The sequence below is a fragment of the Sciurus vulgaris genome (genome assembly GCF_902686455.1).
Source record: "Sciurus vulgaris genome assembly, chromosome: 7".
Taxonomy (NCBI): Eukaryota; Metazoa; Chordata; class Mammalia; order Rodentia; family Sciuridae; genus Sciurus; species Sciurus vulgaris.
In genome coordinates this window covers 59581027-59601373 of record NC_136467.1, presented here as the reverse complement: position 1 = coordinate 59601373, position 20347 = coordinate 59581027, and the positions used below count along the sequence as shown (strand labels likewise).

The window sequence follows — 20347 nt, the reverse complement described above, 5'->3', positions numbered from 1 at the left end:
TTGGTCTGAAATCTCACAACTCTAGACCCTTGGAACTAAACACCTGCTGAAGAATTTGCAGTTAAGTTGACCAGAGATGTTTCTCCCCAGACGTAGATGGCATTCCACACATGGACAGCTTTCCCAAGAACATAGATCAAGACTTCTTGGTCACACTAAAAGCTGTAGCTTTTATTTTCTCCTGTCCTAATCTTTACCTTTTCCCTAAAGGAAATCCATGAGACCATACATTTATGGATGGCTTCAGCTAGAGCTTACACTCTAGGAAAAAAACAGAGTAATTACTGAGGTTTATGAAGATAAGCCTCTCTACTAAAGGAAGACCTCCCTGGGGTTCCTAGAGGACTCACTCTTAGCATTAGTGGGGTACCAGTAGCATTAAACTTGAAACTAGTTCATCAACTGGGTAGAAATCTTGCATTCTGTGGCCAACCATGTAGGGAACATTCCTCAAGGTTATCTGACAGCAGTCACTGACACCATGGTGTAAGTAAGCCAAACAGTCTGGACAGAGAAACTGAGGTAATGGTAAAGACTCACCATGGAATGAAGGTCTTTGCAGTTGCTGAGGCTGAGTTACGAGCTGAGGGGAGGCCTCACTCTTCAAATATCCCAGCAAGCTATGATGTGAGCTCATCCAAGCTGTCTTGCCTCATGCTGTGTGCTGGAGCTTACCATCCCCCTAGTCCTTTGTCTCAGACTTGTTGCTGGGCAGAATTACTTAGGCATGCTTGGTTTGTTTACATTATCTCGAAGTATAGTTCACCTATAGGCTGAATATGTTATGCTTTAACAAGCATGTTAACCTGATTGGATAATGTGCTTATATATATATCGTGTACAATCCTAAGTAAAATTAGATCTGTGCCTCTAGAGCCTGGTCTCCGGTGTCTAACTGGGGTAGACACCATACGTCCTCACTCTCAGCAGGACCCCTAGTCTCCAAACATCCACACAACCAGACATCCCCAGGGGTTCAGATAAGTCAAGTCACACTTCAAAAGCCAGTCATGATGGAGCTATTCAGAAGACTGAGGGAGGCAGGATGATCCTGAATTAGAGACCAGCTTGGGTAATTTAGCATCTCAAAAACATAAAATTAAAAAAAAAAAATTTCTTTAAAAATCAACTTCCAAAAAGTAAATAACATATGTGTTCCAAAAAATACTTAACTGGGCTAGGGACATTAACTCAGAGGTAGAATGCATGCTCAGCACATATAAGGTCCTCGAGTTCAATCCCCATCACCAACAATTTAAAAAAAAAAAGAAAACTTAATGGAACATCATGCAATTTTACATCTCCTTTTACTTAAAGGGGAGCTAATGTATGGGATTTTATAAGCCTAAATTTTTATAAGCCTAACTACCTATCTTTCCCAATTTTGCTACTGAAGAAAGCTGAATTTAAAAGGTGGCTGATACTGCTGTTTTTGATGCTGCCACCTAACACATTAAGGAAATTTTTCTAATGAATACAATGTATGATGTGTTTACAGAAGCAGCAAACACATGGTTTTTAGGCAACCTAAGTGGTAGATGGCAAAAATCCTAGATTTTCCAAGGTTTCCTAACTTTTATGTTCTTCTATTGAGTCTCTGGGTCACTACTAATTGCACAACACAATTGGATACTTCATTAAATCAGACCATTCTATGACAAATTATGGTATTCACCAACAATATACCCTGAATATAAAACTATTATCAACTAGGCTTAAATACTGTTAAACCATCTCTACTGCCTGAAGTTTGATTAATTTTGATTAGTTCAATTTATAGGGGCTCTTGTTCACGAGTACACTTCAGTCTTTGGGATTATTCTCCTAATAGTCATCATAAAACCCCCTGTGCATTGCTATCCTCTCAAACCTTAAATGTTTGTATGTAGTCATTCACTGAGTGCTGAATGATCTCACTTCAACTATCCAGCAAGAACATAAAGAATTATGCAACTAATACGACATTTTCAGATGTGAATTCTATATTGAGACCAAATAAGTCCACTTACAATGGGGACTGAGAATGGTGCCAAAGTCCAAAATTTTTCAATCTCTCCAAATTGAGAGGCCACCCAAAAGGGAGAAATCATTTAACTAAATTTGGCCTAAGGAAGTCTCTTACTTGGACTCTTATATACCAAACTGCAACCAACTTAGTACACAAACAAACTGAAAACCTAATTGAGGAGTATTTTCCCATAACAAACAGCTAAGTTTCAACCAATACAGCAGACAAGCTTCAGTCAATCCACAAGCAGTCAAATGTTTAAACCATGTTCAAACAGGCCAACACTGAGCTGTAACCAATAGGGCTATCTCTGTACCTCATTTCCATTTCTATTCATTAGTGCTTTTCGACTACACAGCAGATTGTAGTTCTCCAAACCTGGGCTGATTCTGAAAACTGCTGGATTCTAGAATCACAAACAAAAACCAATTAAGACCTTTAAAACTAGAATAGTTTTTAAAGAATTCCTAATATTTCACATAATTTGAGAGATATTTTAATGTTAAAAAAAGCTACAAAACAGAACCCAAAACAATATATTAAAGAAACAAATATAAAAGTTTCTTTAATATATTGATTTGGGTCCTGTTTTATTACTTTCAGTGTATAAATCTCTTGATTAAATATCACTGGACAAATACACTGGCTGCTCATCAACAATAACACCACTGGATACTTTTAGTTTCCAGAAGCAAGGTACTACACATTTTTAAATGCCTCTATCAGCCTCCCTCAATGTGTGAGTGTGCCTGCCTGCCTCCTGCTAAATGCAAGCTGTAACTACTCATACTGCAACTGCTCAGTGTAACTTTTCCAAAATAAATAAATAAATAAACTGACTGGACCATCCAAAAATTCAAAAACCCAATGTTCTGTATTAGGCATGTCACTTGAGCAAAACATTTCAATTACAAAAAGCAAACTTTAGAAATAAAACATTACATACTTAAATTATAATCTACACAAGAGATTACTTCAAATGTGTCATCAGAGTTCACAGATAAATGTGAAGAAATACGGTAAAATACTATATTTTAATTTTACCTTCATTACAAATTAAAATAAGGCATAAGAAAAATTTTGAAACCACAATATGTACATGTGAAAACTGACCACTGAAAGATGCAAGTAAGTCATAATAGACTAAGCTCTAATATATAAATTAGATTTAATTTCATTAGCTGTTATCACATCAGTCTAAATTTTATATATTAAAATACTAAAAAGCTAAAAAAAACATTGCAATATAGATACAATGTGGGAAAATACATATTTGTGGCTTTATACACAATCTAAATTAATCCATTCTATACAATAGTTTTCCAAAATATAAATGGCACTTTACATGCAGTAGAACATACCAATTGGATGTCCTTATATAATTTAATATATAGGAAAATAAAGAGAAAATACCCTTTTAACAAGACAGTTACATAGCAGAGGTGGAATGTAGAATAAGATTTTGCCTTAATAAAATCTTAGATAAGATTAAAGAAATAGAAAAAAAAGTTTCTACTTTCAATTAGCATTTTTAAAAATGACGTCTACTGTGATTTTATATTCTCTAATTGTATCACAGAGAAAACATAAATGGGAAAAGAGGGGAAAAAAAAAAAAAAAAAAAAAAAAAAAACAGAAAACCTGATCCTTTATAAATTTTAAACATCAGCCCTGCCTATGGGTTGCATTTAGGCTGCTTTTCTGTTGACAGTTTTCTAAATTGATTCTGCCACTTTGAATTGTGCATCAGTAGTCAGATGGGTCTTCTCGGTTCCATTATGCCATTGTGTAACCATAGCTGCCACAATGTAGTGCCACAAGAAGTCTGTCCTTGAGTATTTCTTTACTTGGATATTCAGGTAACTTGAGCATGTTGATGCTTTAAAATAAAAACATACTACCATTAAACAGAAAATCCATGAAATTTCTGATTGTTTTATCTAGCAGTGAAAATACTACTCATAATTAACATAAAACCACTCTTGAAGTTGCATTCAAATTGGAAAACCCTGAAGTAGTATTTAAAAAGACAAAAACTGCTGCTGTTTCTTTCAGTATGCAAATGTAGTAGAAGAAAATAAGTTCCTTTCAGGTTAAAATAAATAACAGGGAAAAAAGTAATAGGGCAATTTAGTTTGAAGTGATAATAACTTAGTGATATTTTTAACAACGTAAGTTTGGTGGTACTTGAACCATACTCAATTAAACATTAGGTAGTTAGGGTTTCCCAAAATATTTTCCCTACCAAAAAAATAAGGGGGAACAAAAGCTATGTAATGACTTATGTGTATGTGATTCCAAAATTCTGAATAGAAATCATAGTTGAGGTTTTCCTTCAGTACATTAATAGTTAGTTAGTATTGATCATTACTAACTATTTAAAATTAACCAAAACAACGCACAATGCATTTAAACTAACTTACCATGTGCTTGAAGTTGGTAAAAGATTTGGGGTATATGGCACAGCAGCAATTGTAAAGTTTTGCAATCCACTTCCACCCATGATATTAGCAAACCCACCATGTGGGACCCTGGAACTAAGAGTTTATACCATAAGTTACAATCACATAAGGAAAAATCTTTGTCCAACAGATATTTTCAAGCTCTAAGTTAGAGTAAGTATATATTCAACTCTAGAACAATGACAAAATGTTTTATTCTGCAAAACTCCCAATTCATTACTGCGTTTGTGGCCAGTTACCCTTCCAAATTTCCATCAGCTATATACTATACTTACAAATGACCACAGCACATACATCTACTACTTAATTTAGCATGGTGCATTTGTAATTATTTGCTTTCATGTGCTTCCCTACTAAACTGAGACTGATTTAATGGCTAAAACATGTCAATTTATATCTGCCTCAATAGAGTTATAGCAAAATGCCTGGCATCTAGGAGACATTAAATATTTGCTAAATAAATGAATGTTTGATTGATTAAGCAACAAAGGCCTTACATGTTATGATCCAAATGGTTTCCTTCTTGGTGAAAAGTATCTAGATCCAAAGTGTTTTCTGTTGTTTTGTTTTTCATAGTAGAAAAACTAGAAAATTCTTTACATTTCTCTTTCTAGATAAACAATACCAAATATATTTTTAAGATGTCATCTAACATAAAGAGGTCACAGGACAGCTAAAATTTAATGCATAACATCACAGAAATTGTAATCTTGGGTACATGGCTGTAGAGGATACAGTTACAAGCTCTCAATTTCTACATATTTGAAAATAAACTAAATATTTCAAATTAGTATGTGTATATATATCATGATTAAACAAACTGATCCTGGAAAAAACTTGGTTGCTTTTAAAATGAGATGCTGTGGGCTAGGGATGTAGCTCAGTGGTAAAGTACTTGCCTAACAGGCATGAGGCCTCAAGTTCAATTCCCAGAACCATGAAAAATAAATATTAATAAAAATGAGATGTTTAAGTTCTTTTTTGGATAATTAGAATTATGACAAGGAAACACTTAAATAGGTAGTACATGACTAGAATTCGGAATGTTTCATAGTATAAAGCTTAATTCAGTCTACTTAAAAAACTGTTGAAAGTCAAATAGCCAAAATAATCTTGAAAGAGAACAAGGTGAAGGCTCACACAATCCTGATTTCAAACTTCTTATATACAAGTATAGTAATTAAAAACAGTGCATGCTGGCATAAAGACAGACTATAGACCAATGTCACAGAATAGACAGCCATGAACTAATCCCTTCCCATTGATGGCCAAATCATTTTCAACAAGAACGACCAAGATCATTCAATGAGGAAAGAGCAACCTATTCAACAAAAATGGTGTTGGGAGAACTGGATTTAAAAAAAAAAAAAAAGTTGGGACTCTGCCTTATACCATATATAAAAAACTAACCTAAAATGGACCAAAGATCTAAACACAAGAAGCTAAAATTGTGATATTCCTAGAAGAAAATATAGAAAAATAGCTTTCAGTGACATTGGATATAGCAATGATTTCATGGTATGACACCAAAAGTACAGGCAAACCACAAACAGGTACGCTGTACTTTATCAAAAGTAAAATTCTCGTGCATCAAAGGACCACTATCAATAGCATTAAAAGATGATCTATGGAAGAAAATATTTGCAAATCAAAAACTCTGATAAGGGACTGCTATCTAGAATATATTTTAAAAACTCCGACAACAACAAAACCATGATGTAAAAAATGAGCAAAGGATAAACATTTTTTCAAAGATAAACAAATGACCAATAAACATAGTGAAAAGATGCTCAACATTACTAATCTTCCAGGTAAATGCAAATCAAAAACTACAATGAAGTATCACTTTACTCTCATTAAGATGATTATTAATATAAAAAAGATGAAAGGAAAGAAGGGAGGAAGGGAGGAAGGAAGGAAATGAGCCAGTGAGCCAGACTGGCATGGTGGCACACATGTTTGTAATCCCAGCTACTAATGAGAAAGGGATGAATGGACAGCTCTAGGCCAGCCTGGGCAATTTAGGGGGATTGTCCTCAAATTAAAACTTTTAAAAAGAAGCATAGAAAACCAGGGGTGTAGGATACAGAGATAACACTACTTGGCTAACATATATAAGGCCCTAGGGTTCATTCCCTGATACCCAAGGGGAAAAATAATTTTTAAATATGACTAATGGGCAAAATACAAAAGATAATCAATTCATATCACACAAAAAGTTATATATATAAGAAATTATAGCAAAATAAATGATTATACATTGTGTTGATTATTAAAAAAAAGGCACTACATCTACATCCTCTCATTCCCTAATGACATCTTAATGAAAGGAAAATGAATCATATGTTATCAATATTGTAAAAATTAACATCCTTGGGCTGGGGCTGTAGATCAGTGGCAGAGCACTTGCCTAGCATGTGTGAGGCACTGGGTTCAATACTCAGCACCTCATAAAAATAAATAAAATAAAGGTAGTGTGTTCATCTACAACAAAAAATAGTTTTTAAAAAAATTAACATCCTTCCTTTCTTTTTTTTGAAGTGCTAGGGATTGAACCTGGGACCCTGCACATGCTAAGGAAATCACTCTACCATTGAGCTATACCCCTTGCCCAAAATACTCTTAAATCCAAAAATTTTCCTCCTAAAAATGTATCCTACATAAATAATCAGACTGGCTCATGAAAATATAAGCATTAGAATTCCTTATTTGTACAACATTATTGATAAAGGAAATTTTAATAATAAAGGGTAAGAGAAATTAAGGGAGGTCAATAAAAAGAATAGGCAATCATTTGAGAAATTACACAGATCTAAAAATAGAACAGTTTTTAATGATCTAGGCCTAAATTCAAAAAGATATAAAATAGGAAAAGTGGTTTTAAAAAGTAAAATTTATATATGTGGGAATAATTCTACAAGAATAACCAAAATGTTAACAGTGATTATTGTTAGGGATTGAAATTAGAGATGATTCTTTTTAATCTGAATTTTCTAACCTTCCTTCATAGAAAATATAATTAATGTTTAATTCTTTTTATCAAATCACTCAAATCTCTTGAGAATCCCTTGGTACTCAAGAGTCAAAAACCAAATAAACCTGAAAACAAGCTTCTTTTCATACATTTAGCCTATAATCTGTTAATATTAGTGTTTCATTTACTAATTAAATTAGATTTATAGGGCTGGGGTTGTGGCTCAGTGGTAGAGCGCATGCCTTGCACATGTGAGGCACTGGGTTAGATCCTCAGCACCACATAAAAATATAAAGGTATTGTGTCTATCTACAATTTAAAAAAACTTTTTAAAAAATTTGATTTATAGTATGACTCAATTATTTTTCTATTCATATAGTTAAAAGACTAAGAAAATGAAGTAAAATATTATTTGTAGTTATCTCTAAATAATGAGATTACTTAATGAAATTTTCTTTTTGTATCCTTATTTAAATTTTCTATACCAATTATATACCATCTTTGAAATAAGAAAATAATGGATTTTACAAGAATTATTTATATAGATATGCACTGACGGTTATTTTTTAAATATGCAGACATTTGTTAATAGTGACTGCTGGTTGGAGGAGTAGTTTAATTTTCTGTTTCCTAACTTTTAGAAGACCTACATACATATTTATATAAAAATTGAACCATGTTTTCATAAGTAGAAGGAAACATATGCAATTCTAAGTTATAAAAACTGAAAATCCACTTCTTAATCTTACAGCAATTTAAGAGATTAAAGACATTTTGTTTTCTAATAGCTATTATATTTAATTGATACTACAAGTGAACTTTTCAAAGAAATGTTTTATCACAAATTATTTTTTAGACCAAGAATCTCAACATTTCAAAGTTTGATAAGAATTTGACAAAATTGCTATGCATATATGAGGTATACAGTGTGTGTAGGGGTGTGTGTGTTGGGGGGGGTTTATCCAGGACAAACAAAATATCCTTTGTACTAAACCAAGCCAGCAACATACAAATATTATAAATTTGGCTACTAACATTCACTTACCTGTAACATGAAAAGATTACCAAATTATAAAATATACTAAAAAGATACATAAATTATTCAAATGTAATAAGATTATTTAAATATAATAATAAAGTGATTGTTTTAAAAGTCCTAGTTGGAAATCTTTTCAATGTGTTAAACATTTATCAAGTACTACTATAAATGTTTTATCATATGTTAGCATATAAATCTTTATTTAATACCTAAAATAGTGGAAAAAGATCTGTAAGATACCAGCAATTCTGACTACTACTACTTATTTTTCTCTATGGTTATTTTCTACGCCGTTAGAAATAAAATACTTAAATTCTTTGTATGTCATCATAAAAACACTTCTTACCTGCCAGTAACAAACTGCAAAAGAAGAACTCTCTCCTCTTGAGTAATGTCTTCCACAACTTCCCAGAACCACTAACAACAAACAAAAACTCATATTTCAGAACAAATGTAGATTTAATACCAGAGAAATATGCAATATTCATAAAGCATATTTTATTCTATGAAACTCATTTATCAAAAATGATTTCATACAAAGCTTTTATCTGCAATATTCCCACAAGAAAAATTTAGGGGGAAACTTTACTTTGTTAATTAATGTAGATTTTCATCCAACAGTGCTGAAGAGTTTACAAAATTAAAACAGCAAATTTAACTTCATTCTAAGCTCTAGAGAGATTTTTACCTGAATAACTGGATCTTCTCTTTCATAGCCACTTGTGTATTCTGTATTTTTTATCCAATCGCTCACATCAATTTCTGGCATGCCAGAAAGCAGTAGCTCCTTTGGGGAAGAAGGAAAATATTTCATTAATCATCTTTGGGAAAAAAAAAAAAAAAAGGTTATTACATTTAAATAGTAAATCTGCCTTAATTAGAAACTAATCCCATATAAAACTGATTTATTTTTGTGACAGTTTCTGCATGCCATCCATTAGAAGCAATACACAGGAGAAAATCCCTGATACTGATAATTCAAAATATTGAGACATGTGGAAATGTCACTGCTTTAGTACAATTTAATTAAAACATAAAAAAGATAGTAGCTTATAAGTTTATACATAAACATACACAACAGTTTATATGTGCAACAATTTTATATTACCTTTGATTTACTTTATGATTTTTTGCAAATATGTTAAATTCTATCAGAAGACCATTTTCTCAACATGAAAGTGACAAAAAAGTCCTGAGTAAATACTGGTTTAAACAAAGAAAGTTCTTCAAAAAATCCTTATCACTAGGAAAAAGGGGATAATGAAATAAAAAAAGTTATTGTTTATAAAAAATGGATTTAGTCTTTTGAGAACTCTATTCTGACAAACACAGAAAAGAGTCTGGAAGCAAGGTTATTCTCTGCTCCCTCCCTGCTTCAGAACCACATCTTTGCAGTAGCCTGATTCCTAAACCACAGCTACCCATTCTAGGCAATCCAGAGTCTCACATTAATTCTTCCACCTGCATCTTCAGTCCTAGTTATGATAAAGGTTTTCCACTGTTGCCAGTCTCTGAATGCCTCACCACAACTCCTTCATTCCTCATAAATATCTCTGAAATAATCCTTTGTAAAGTTTCTTTATTTGAGCCACATGAGGAAATTCAAGGAGAGACCTGGATATAGATCTGGTAAAAGGGAGTAGGGATGAATTTTACACGCTTCTTATAATTCATGAGTTTAATCATTTTCCCTAAGCTGGAGATAAGTTTTTAATAATATTAAGTATGCTTTCATTATTAATAATTATGAATAAAAATGACTGAGACTATATCCTCTCAAGAAATTTAAAACATTTTATGAATACGATATTCCAATTTTTTGTGAAGAGGAAAAAATCTTTTATTATCCTATTTAACAACTGGGCAAAAAAAGTTATTAAATTGACCAAAATCAAACAGATGAATATGAACTTCACAATAAAAAGTAGATATAACAAAACTATTAAGTCCCAATGAATAATTTACCCATTTAAAAAATATATGACAGAAGAAATGAATTTTAAAAATATAACAAAAGAAACGTCTGTTGAAACTGGAATGTGTATCACCTATACTAAGAGAATGTGAGTCATGCAAATGTTCACAGCCATAACCTTACCTAATATTCACATGACTCAATGTTATTGTATTCTAGTACCACCGTGGATAAATTCTTGAGCACCACAGAGGTGAAAGACAGTTCCTCGGACATTAGGTAGGAACTCCTCAACTACAACAGTATTAGAATGTGTTAATGACAACACTTTTGTCAACATTTGCTTTTTCTTTCTTTCTTTGTTTTTGGTACTAGGGGTTGAACCCAGAGGTGCTTTACAGCCCTTTTCATTTAAACTTTAAATCACAGCCATGACTACAATGTTGCTAATCCCTAATTATTCCACCATCTGAATCAATTCAATTTACAGTTTAAGAGAAGACAAACTAAGAAACCTGATCTAAGAACTACAACAAAAACTCATAGTAGCAGATCTAAATGTGAAAGAAAAAAGAATAAATGGTTTTAAGAGAAAACACAGAAAAATGCCTTTATGACCTTGGAGTAAGAAAGTTTCTTACACAAGACACAAAAAGGTCCACAATTAGGGACTGCAAACTGGTGCAACTACTCTGGAAAGCAATATGGAGATCCTCAAAAAACTGAGAATGGAAGCACTATTTGATCCAATTATCCCACTCCTTGGTATATATCCAAAGGATTTAAAATCAGCATACTATAGTGATGCAGAAACATTAATGTTTATAGCAGTTCAATTCACAACACTTAAGCTATGGAACCAACCTAAATGCCCTTCAACAGATGAAAGGGTAAAGAAAATGTGATAGATACACACATACACACACAAAATGTAATATTACTCAGCCATGAAGAATGACTTTTTGACATATGCCAGTAAATGGATTGACCTGGAGATTATTATGCTAAGTGAAACAAGTCAGTCTCAAAAAGCCAAAGGTTGAATGTTTTCTCTGATATGTGGAAGCTAACCCAGGGGTGGCAGGGTGGTGGGTGTTGAAGTTCAATATGTTGGACAATGGGGAATGGAGGGAAGGAAGGAGGGATAAGAAAAGGAAAGGTGGTGGAATAAATCTGAAATGATTTTCCTCTGTATGTATATATGAAAACACCACAGTGAATCCCACCATCATGGACATCCACGAGAATGGGATCCTAATTAGAATAAGATTATTCCATGCTTGTATAATTATATTGAAGTAGATTCTACTGTCATGTATAACTAAAATGAAATAATAAAGAAAAAAAATTTAAAAGTCCACCATTAAAATTTTTTAAAAAAGATAAGCTGAACTGTTAAAATAAAATTTTTTAGTCACTAAAAGATACCAGATACTCACAATACACACACACCACACACACACACACACACACATATATATATTACACATATATAAAGGACCCACATAAAGAATCTGACAAAAAAAAAAAAAAAAAACAACAGAAAATAGAAAAATAGACAAATTACTTAAGATACATCAAAAGCAGAATTCACAAATGACCAATAAACAACTTCATTTGTCAACAGGGAAATGCAAATTAATATCATAGACCCACCAAAATGGCAAAAATAAAAAAAAATATATATATATTGAACACTCTTTGAAGATATGGAACACCCAGAAATCTCACTTGCTGATGGGAGTGTAAACTGACACATAACTTTGAAAAACTATTTGCTAGTTATCTACTAACATGGAATTCACACACACTTTATATTCCAGTAAGTCTACTCCAAGATATACATACTACAGAATGTATACATATTTTCACCTAAAGATACAACAGAATGCTTATAGTAGCACTACTTGAACTAGCCTATGTGAAAAAGCCACAAATGTTCAAGAGTAGAAATGACAAAAAGGAAACTGACGTCATGAAATACTACACAGCAATGAAAATGAACAAATTATAGCTGCATGTAACAATAGGTGTGATTCTCACAAATAAAAATTGAGCTTTTTCTATTGACATACATTTTACAAACTGGTAAACCTGAGATGATTTTAGAAGTTAAGAGAATGATTACACTCAAAAGGGGATAGTGACTGGAAGGGGATGCGTGAAGAAAATCTCAGGTGCTAGGATTTCTGATTTATCTAGGAGCTGTTTTCAGAGGTGTGTTCAGTTCATTAAGATTCACTAAGCTTTTTACTTATTATGCACATCTTTTATTATTATAAATTTATCAATATCAGTAAATTATCAAGCAATCTTTTTACCAATTAATTTTGTTGTTGCTGTTTGTTTTTCACATACACATAGGTCCAGAAAATAACTTAATTCTGTCTTGAACTTCACACGGCTAATTTAACACAACTACAATATAGAAAAAGTCAAATTTCAGTCACGTCTAATAACATTTCGTAAGTATTCCTTCATTTTTAAATGCTCAAAATAATAACTTTTATAATTACCTAAAAACTAATGAATCTATGCCAAATGAAGCTATTAATCTTACAGTTTGAAACAACCGCAAAACCTACATTTAATGAGATTAAGTTGCAATGAACTTCAAAATTAGCAAATTTTTTTCATTACTGAATGATAAATGGAAATACCAACATATATAAACACAAAGATATACATTGGTGTCCATCATACAATGAAAAGGCAGAGTGAATTTACTATTCCTAATAATAATTTCTAAATAAGCTATTTTTATTTAAAATACTGTGTTTTATTAAGAACTATAATACAGAGTTTGAAAATAATTTATTACAAAAAAAGGAAAAAGAAAATGGAAGAGGGCTGGGGATATAGCTCAGTTGGCAGAGTGCTTGCCTTGCAAGCACAAGGCCCTGGGTTCAATCCCCAGCATCGCAAAAAAAAAAAGAAAATGGAAGAAAAACCCAGACATAACTCAAATAAAATTAGAAATCCTGTTAGATCACTGTAGAAGGCAGGCAAGCTAAAGGAACAAAACAAAGCAAACATTAGTGACTAAAGGACAACAAAGAAAGTGGACTCCACAGAGGTTTGAAGTAGAAATTTATAAAATTACATATATGGTAAAATAAGAAGCTGAAGAAGATCATACAAATAAAGCAAGAAAAAGCCCTCTTAATTCCTTTTGTAAGCACAAAAAGTTACTATCAGCAATCTTACTTGATAGAGCCAAATAAAAATTTTAGAAGACATGTGGAATATTTTTATGAGAAGGAAGGCTGGCCTTCGACATCTCCCAAGTAGAAGACATTAGAAATACATCCCATTTTTATTTATCAAAACATCTCCCCATTTCACATTAAGGAATTGTTAATCTGCTTATTAAGTTTAAGAAAATTACAACCACAAAGCTCATAACAAATCTCTAAACCCGAATACTAAACCATAATGCCTCATTATACCTTATTCCATTCATTACTCTAAAATTATTTCTGAATTAATCAACTAGAGTTCTATACTCTTGAGTAACAACAACAAAAAACCATGTTTTTCCTTACCAATTCATATTCATCAAAAAGTTGTATGAGAGAAGGTGGAATGAACATATGAAAGCCCTGTAAAAAAGCATTGATCTGAGGCTGGATGGCTCTTGTCATTCGAAGTTCAGTAACAAGCTGGACATACTCTGCCTACAAAAAAAAAAAAGTTTTTGTGACGTCTTCTCTTTAAATCTCATTTACTTAATATGTTGATACAATAATTTCTCATTTAAGAGGTAAAGGTTTAGAATTAATTTGATGCCAATATTCATAAAACTCAACAAACCAATAAACCACCATTCACTAAGTTGTTTACGGAACTATCCTAGTAATCAATCACCTATGACTTCTCTCACACTTTATCAGTAAGATCTATCTTTAAAAAATAGTCTCAATCTGATTCAGTCTTAACTACCTCCACTTCTAGCACCTTGATCTGAGCCATCATCATCTCTAACTGGATTACAGCACCATCTGTTTCCATTTTTGTTCCTATACTGCTTCTGCCACAGCTAAAGTGACTTTTAAAAATAAAGACGTATAACACATAACTTTCCTGCTCAAAACACTACAATGAGTTCCCATGGCACAGTAAAATCCAAACAAAAACCTTTCCTAATCTATAAGGCCCTTAATGATCTGGCCTCTGCCTTGCTCACTGCTCCCCTAAGTTGGTTCACTTAACTCTCTTCCTTGGCCTTCCAGCTATTCCCCAAACACAAGCTCAATCAGGCCTTTCTTTATATTTCAAGGTCTTTCTGACTAAAATGTCTTATTAGAATATAAGCTCTCTGCAGGCAGGCATTTTGTTTTATATTTATCCGTATATATTCCCAGCTCCTAAGACTGGCTACTACTTTGTAAATATTCAATAAGTATGTGATAAAAATGAATGTATACATTAACATATTCACTTAGCACATACTTTAAGCTTAATAAAATGGCTCATTTTATCATAGCCAATCCAATTCTGTTAAACCATTTTCATACATTTTATTTTAAAACACATTATTGTTATAGGAAACAATAACACTTAAAATTTAACTGATAATAAAAATGTATTTTGGCACAGACCAGAATGAATTATCATATATACATGTACATGTATATAAACTCTATCAGATGTTATCATTTATATATTTTTCTAAATTACTTTTAAGTGAAACTTTTTTTTCCCCTGGTACTGGGGATTGAACCCAGGGGTGCTTAACCACTGAGCAACATCCTCAGCCCTTTTTTATATTTTATGTTGAGACAGGGTCTTGCTGAGTTGCTGAGGCTGGTTTTGAACTCACAATCCTCCTGCCTCAGCCTCCAGAACCACTGGAATTACAGGCATGTGCCGCCACACCCGACCTAAGTGAAACTTCTGAGAGTTAAAAGCAATATGCTATGTAAAGTTCTCAACAACCAGGAATAAATACCCTAAAAACAGAGGAGAAAAAGGCCTTAACAAATTATGAAGTATGAAAATAAGATTTGTGAATTGCTCAGGTGAACTTTAACTGTATTAGTTGCATCCCATAGCTGGAATAGTGGAATAAATATTCTTTTTATCAATTCTTATATCCTCATACATTCAATTTTTTAATTTTTACATGTACTAATCTTTCCTCATACTTTATCTTCTATTCCTTTGAACATTAATTATTTTCCATATTTATTTCAGTAACCCAGTCTATAGCTACCAGATATGGACTTGTGAAAATCAGCTCCTTCACATCCCAATCCTCATAATAATTAAGTAATTTAAATGTTACTGTCTCTTGGTTTAAATTATCTTTCAGTAAAATAATAAAATCCTAGTCATTACAAGCTTTGAGCTATTTCATAAAATAAAAGTTTACCAGATAGGTGAAAGATAACTGTGATTAATTAGAAACACCTAAATCAAACTGCCTCTAAAATATGTTTCCCTGTCTCTTTAAACTGTACAACTTCAAATAAAACAACATAAATTAACATCTTCCTGGCAATTCAATTGTTACTATGAACATCTACTAATTTGACACACTAACATTGCAACTGTTTATGTTATACAGAAATAAAATAGCTACATTTCAATCACCTATGAAGGCTTTATGGGAGGCTTTATATACCCTTGCAAAATTATGCCAAGTTTTCATATAAGCTTAAGAAACGTGCAGACATAGATGATAACCAATTCATACAAGAGTAGAATGAAAAGTTTTAAGCAATAAACATGAATCAAATCTAAAATATCACTTTGCTCTAAGGTATTAAAAGAACTAATTCATTCTCACTATAAAAATGGTCAGTATTTGAGGTAATAAATGTTAATTAGCTTGACTTATTTATTCCACTGTATTCATAAGTCATGTAGCATCACTTTGTACCCATAAAATATATAAAAATATAATCTGTCAATGTATGATTAAAATGTTTAAAAGAACTGATAAAAGCTGGGAATAGAGATCTTTTCTCCCCAACAGAAAACATCTCCTGGGAAAGTCACTTCTGCTCCTACTTAAGTATTGCAATCAATTCTTTGAGATGCTATGTAATTAAATTGGAGGATTGACCATATTAAAGAATATATAAAATAATATGTTAACATACAGAAATTTTCAACCTAGAAAGCCTCAGCAGAGAGACAGAAGAAAAACAGCATTATCAACTTTTTTCCAGTGCAACCTCTGAGGCTGATAATTGATATAAAGATATAAGTGAAAAGTAACTATAAAAAGAAAGATAAGCACATTAAGACTAAGGTGATTCAACTTTCAGACATTTACATTCCAGTTAAATTACCTGTCTATTTACAGAAACATTTTGCTTCAATAATCTCCTAATCTCTTAAATATGTGAAATGAATAACATCACCTCTCAAAAAGATCTTCCTTAAAATTTTAACTTTTCAGATTTTGGACCTAAATTATGTCCTCCTTATGGAGGGCATTTGGGACACTGAAAACTGACGCATTTCTTTGAACAAATTTTCTTCTTGAAAATCTTATTTTACTATTTCTTCCTTTCTTTCTTTCTTTTTTCCCCAGCCTCAGTTTGTTCTTAAGAGCAACAAGCATGGCATGGGGTTTGGGAGCTTCAGTCTTGGAGACAAGGGCAGGGTTGCAGGTATGTCTTCTTGGCCTGGGAATATTTGGGATCCCAGCTGGGTCATGCAGATCACCCTTCTGGAATCGCCAACTATCTCCTCTCTCCTCAGTGGACAGGAGAGTGGATGGGAGGGTAGCTTCACCCAGCAGATGCCACCATCTCTTCTCTGTGGGACACCCAGCTCCTCTCCTGGGCAGGACCACCGGGGCCACACAGGCGTGTCTAGATCTCCTTGTCCACAGGGTCAACGTTGCCCATTTTGTGCTCTCTGACCCACAGCTCTCTGTTTTTGGCCGGGTCCACTTTTCAAAGCAGGTGGTCTGCAGGCTCAATTGTGCTTTGGTTGAACATGTGTCTTGTGCCACAGCTGTATGTACTGGCACAAATGTTGCCAGATCGTCTCCATCCTCTTCACTTCCAGCTGCTCCAGCTCCAAAGTGGTGGTCACCACTTCTTTGAACCATTTGGACTGGGGGTGGCTGTAGAGGTCCACACAGCGCACAAGGTCATCACCAGCCTGTGTGGACTTCCTCCGTGCCTTCTTGATGTCCTCCATCTTGTTGCTCAGCCTGATCTCCAGCTGCTGGGTCTTCGTCTCCAGGTCTCTCTGCCGCTCTGTGAGGGCTTTCCGGGCCTTCTCCACTGATGCATAATGGCTGGCAAGTTGCTTATGGAGGTCAGCGATATGGTGGTCACACTTTTTCATGTCTTTCTTGAAGTTCTCACGAAAGTTCATTAGGGGCTTCTCTACCTCACTGTGAAGCTTAGTGGAGACTTGAGATGAACTTCTGCTTCATCTGCCAGGCTCTTCTTCACCTGGGCCCACACTTCTCCCAGGGAGCCTTCCTCCTGGACAGCCAAGGAGTTCTGAGAGAGCTTAGCCAAGTTCTTTGCATATTCTTCTTCAAACTTTATCCTCTCTTGGATGAATTCACACATTTTTTTCTGCATTTATTTGCCTTTCAGTTGCTTTTGGAGCAGCAGTTCGAACCCTGCCATGGTGCCATTGCCTTGGGGGTCTTTCTTATCAGCCCAGAAGTAGTCACAGTAGCTCCACTCCGTTGGCTTCAGCAGCTGCTGTTCAGGCATTGTGTCCGGGTGAGGGAACGTCAAGCAATTTACCATCTTCTCTGTGTGGTCACCTTTATTTTCAAAATTATATTTTTGTCTTCATTGCCTGAGGTTCTGTCTTCCAAGTGGTCCCCTCTGTTGGTATTACTTTCCATTGAGTTTTTATTTTGGTTTATTGATTCCTTCACTTCAAAGATTTCTTCTAGATTTCTTTTCAGGATCTTCATCTCTTTAAGTTATCTTCCTTCTCCTGAAACATAGCTCTGATTTCATTCTTTATATCCTCCTTAAAGTTGGAAGCAGTTTTACTAAGTAAATTCTGAACTCCTTTTCTGACATTTCTTCAACTGTTTTGTCAATGGAGTCTATAACTGGAGCATCCTGGTTTGTTCGGAGTGCTTTATTCCTTTTTTTTTTTTTTTTCCCCATTTTGTTTGTGTGTCACCCATCTAGCTGTGGGGTGACACCCATCTAGGTGTGGGGTGACTAGTACAGTTTCTACCCTGTAGACTTACAGTGTCCCTGAAGGTTTCCAGTACTCACAAATCTGGGTTTCAGTTTCTTTAGGCGACTTCACGCTGAAGTCCCAAGATGGCTCCTGGATCTCCAGTAGAGAGTGAAGGATATGGAAATAGGCCCCAGAGGGGAACTTCCCTTCCAGTTTCCCTGCCTGCCCTCCTGCCCCACCCTAAATAAGCCCCCCGCCTTTTTTTTTTTTTTACTATTTCTTGATATCTCAATACATCATAGATATTTGAATAATGGTTCAATAATTTTTAATAATGCAAATAAAATGCTCTTCTCCCCTTCCACGTAGACTGATATTCTTGGCCACATTTATAAAATTGTTTTGAAATGCTTTGTGGGGTTTTTGTTTGTTGGGTTTTCTTTTTTAAGCAATGAACTACTTAAATGCTGTTATTACTGACTTTATATAAACTATTGGTAATAAAACCTTCCTTCCTGGATTTATCTACCTGATTATTATTGCTCTGGTGTATATAGTTCTTATTGAAAATTTCAGATGATCATAGAGCCACATACCTGTAATCCCAGTGACTCAGGACAAGAGGATCAAAAGTTTAAGGCCAGTCTCAGCAATTTAGCAAGACCCTATCTCAATATAAAAAAAACAAAAGCTCCAGGTGCAGTGGCTCACACCTGTAATCCAAGTGGCTTGGGAGGCTGAGACAGGAGAATCTCAAATTCAACGCCAGTCTCAGCACCTTAGTGAGGTCCTAAGCAACTTAGCAAGATCCTGTCTCAAAATTAAAAAGGGCTGGGATGTGACTCAGTAGTTAAGTGCCCCTGGGTTCAATCCGGGGGGGGGGGGGGATATAGCTGAAGATACAGCTCAGTGGCAAAGCACCCTGGTTCAATCCCCAGTACCATAAGAGGAAAAAAAATGAGAATTTCTCCACTGAGAACTCAAATTTTTTCAGAAGAAATACAGTATCTTGCTTATAAGCAGGTTTAAAAAATGTATATAGTACAGCCTCACCAAACTATTAACTGTGATTTTGGGGTTGTCATTTAGTCCCTATATATTTCCATTTCCCCACCTGTACAGGGTTGTTTAAGCTAAGGCACTTCAAACACTGCCTACCACATCATAAGCGCCTAATAAATGTCAGGTGTTTTTAATATTAAGGCTATTTCCATATTGAATAAAGAGAAATAATTAAATCAAAAGACCGCCACAGTAAATGAAAAAAGTATGTAATTCAAATGTGTAAAACATACAAAAGGTACTCAATAAACAACATCTATTATTATCACTAAAAAACAGAACTAAAGGGCAATGAGATTAACAGATAGTAGGATGGCAACATTGCAAGTAACTGGGGAGCCATATCCACAAAAGTTGCAATCACCCTTTATTCCTTCCTCTCTTTCCAATTATTACCAAATTCTATAAATTCTATTTATAGAACTATAATTCTATTTATAGAACTATTTCTTCTTCTCCAAGTCTCACTGCCACTGTGCCTTAGAAAATTCCTCATGCATGCTCCCTGAAAACAATGCAACAGCCTCCTACCAGTTGCCTTGACTGCGATATTGCTCCATTTCAACGCATTCTTCATGCTCAAAGATTAAGTTTAAAACAAACAAACAAACAAACAAAAAAAAACAAATTTGATCATGTCTCTCCCTTCTTTAACATTTGCAACCATCCCTACCTACAGCCTCGAATTTCTCATTGTGGGTGCAGTCTTTCATAATCTGGCTCCTGTCTATCGCCCCGCACCTCATCTTTTCCCACTCACTCA

General features: G+C 34.0%; 1 protein-coding gene across 6 annotated transcripts in view; it reads right to left on the bottom strand.

The window, feature by feature from the left end:
- Window positions 1-2863: 2863 nt before the first annotated feature.
- HACE1 (HECT domain and ankyrin repeat containing E3 ubiquitin protein ligase 1) overlaps window positions 2864-20347 on the bottom strand; it is an 82952-nt gene continuing 65468 nt past the window's right edge. For all 6 annotated transcript variants that reach the window (XM_079148370.1, XM_079148372.1, XM_079148371.1 and 3 more), the window contains 5 exons: window positions 13944-14075; window positions 9172-9270; window positions 8830-8900; window positions 4432-4545; window positions 2864-3887 (listed from right to left, as the gene is read on the bottom strand). In XM_079148370.1, the coding sequence (XP_079004496.1) occupies window positions 3785-3887; window positions 4432-4545; window positions 8830-8900; window positions 9172-9270; window positions 13944-14075 (519 nt within the window). In that variant the 3' untranslated portion in view covers window positions 2864-3784. The remainder of the gene's footprint in view (window positions 3888-4431; window positions 4546-8829; window positions 8901-9171; window positions 9271-13943; window positions 14076-20347) is intronic.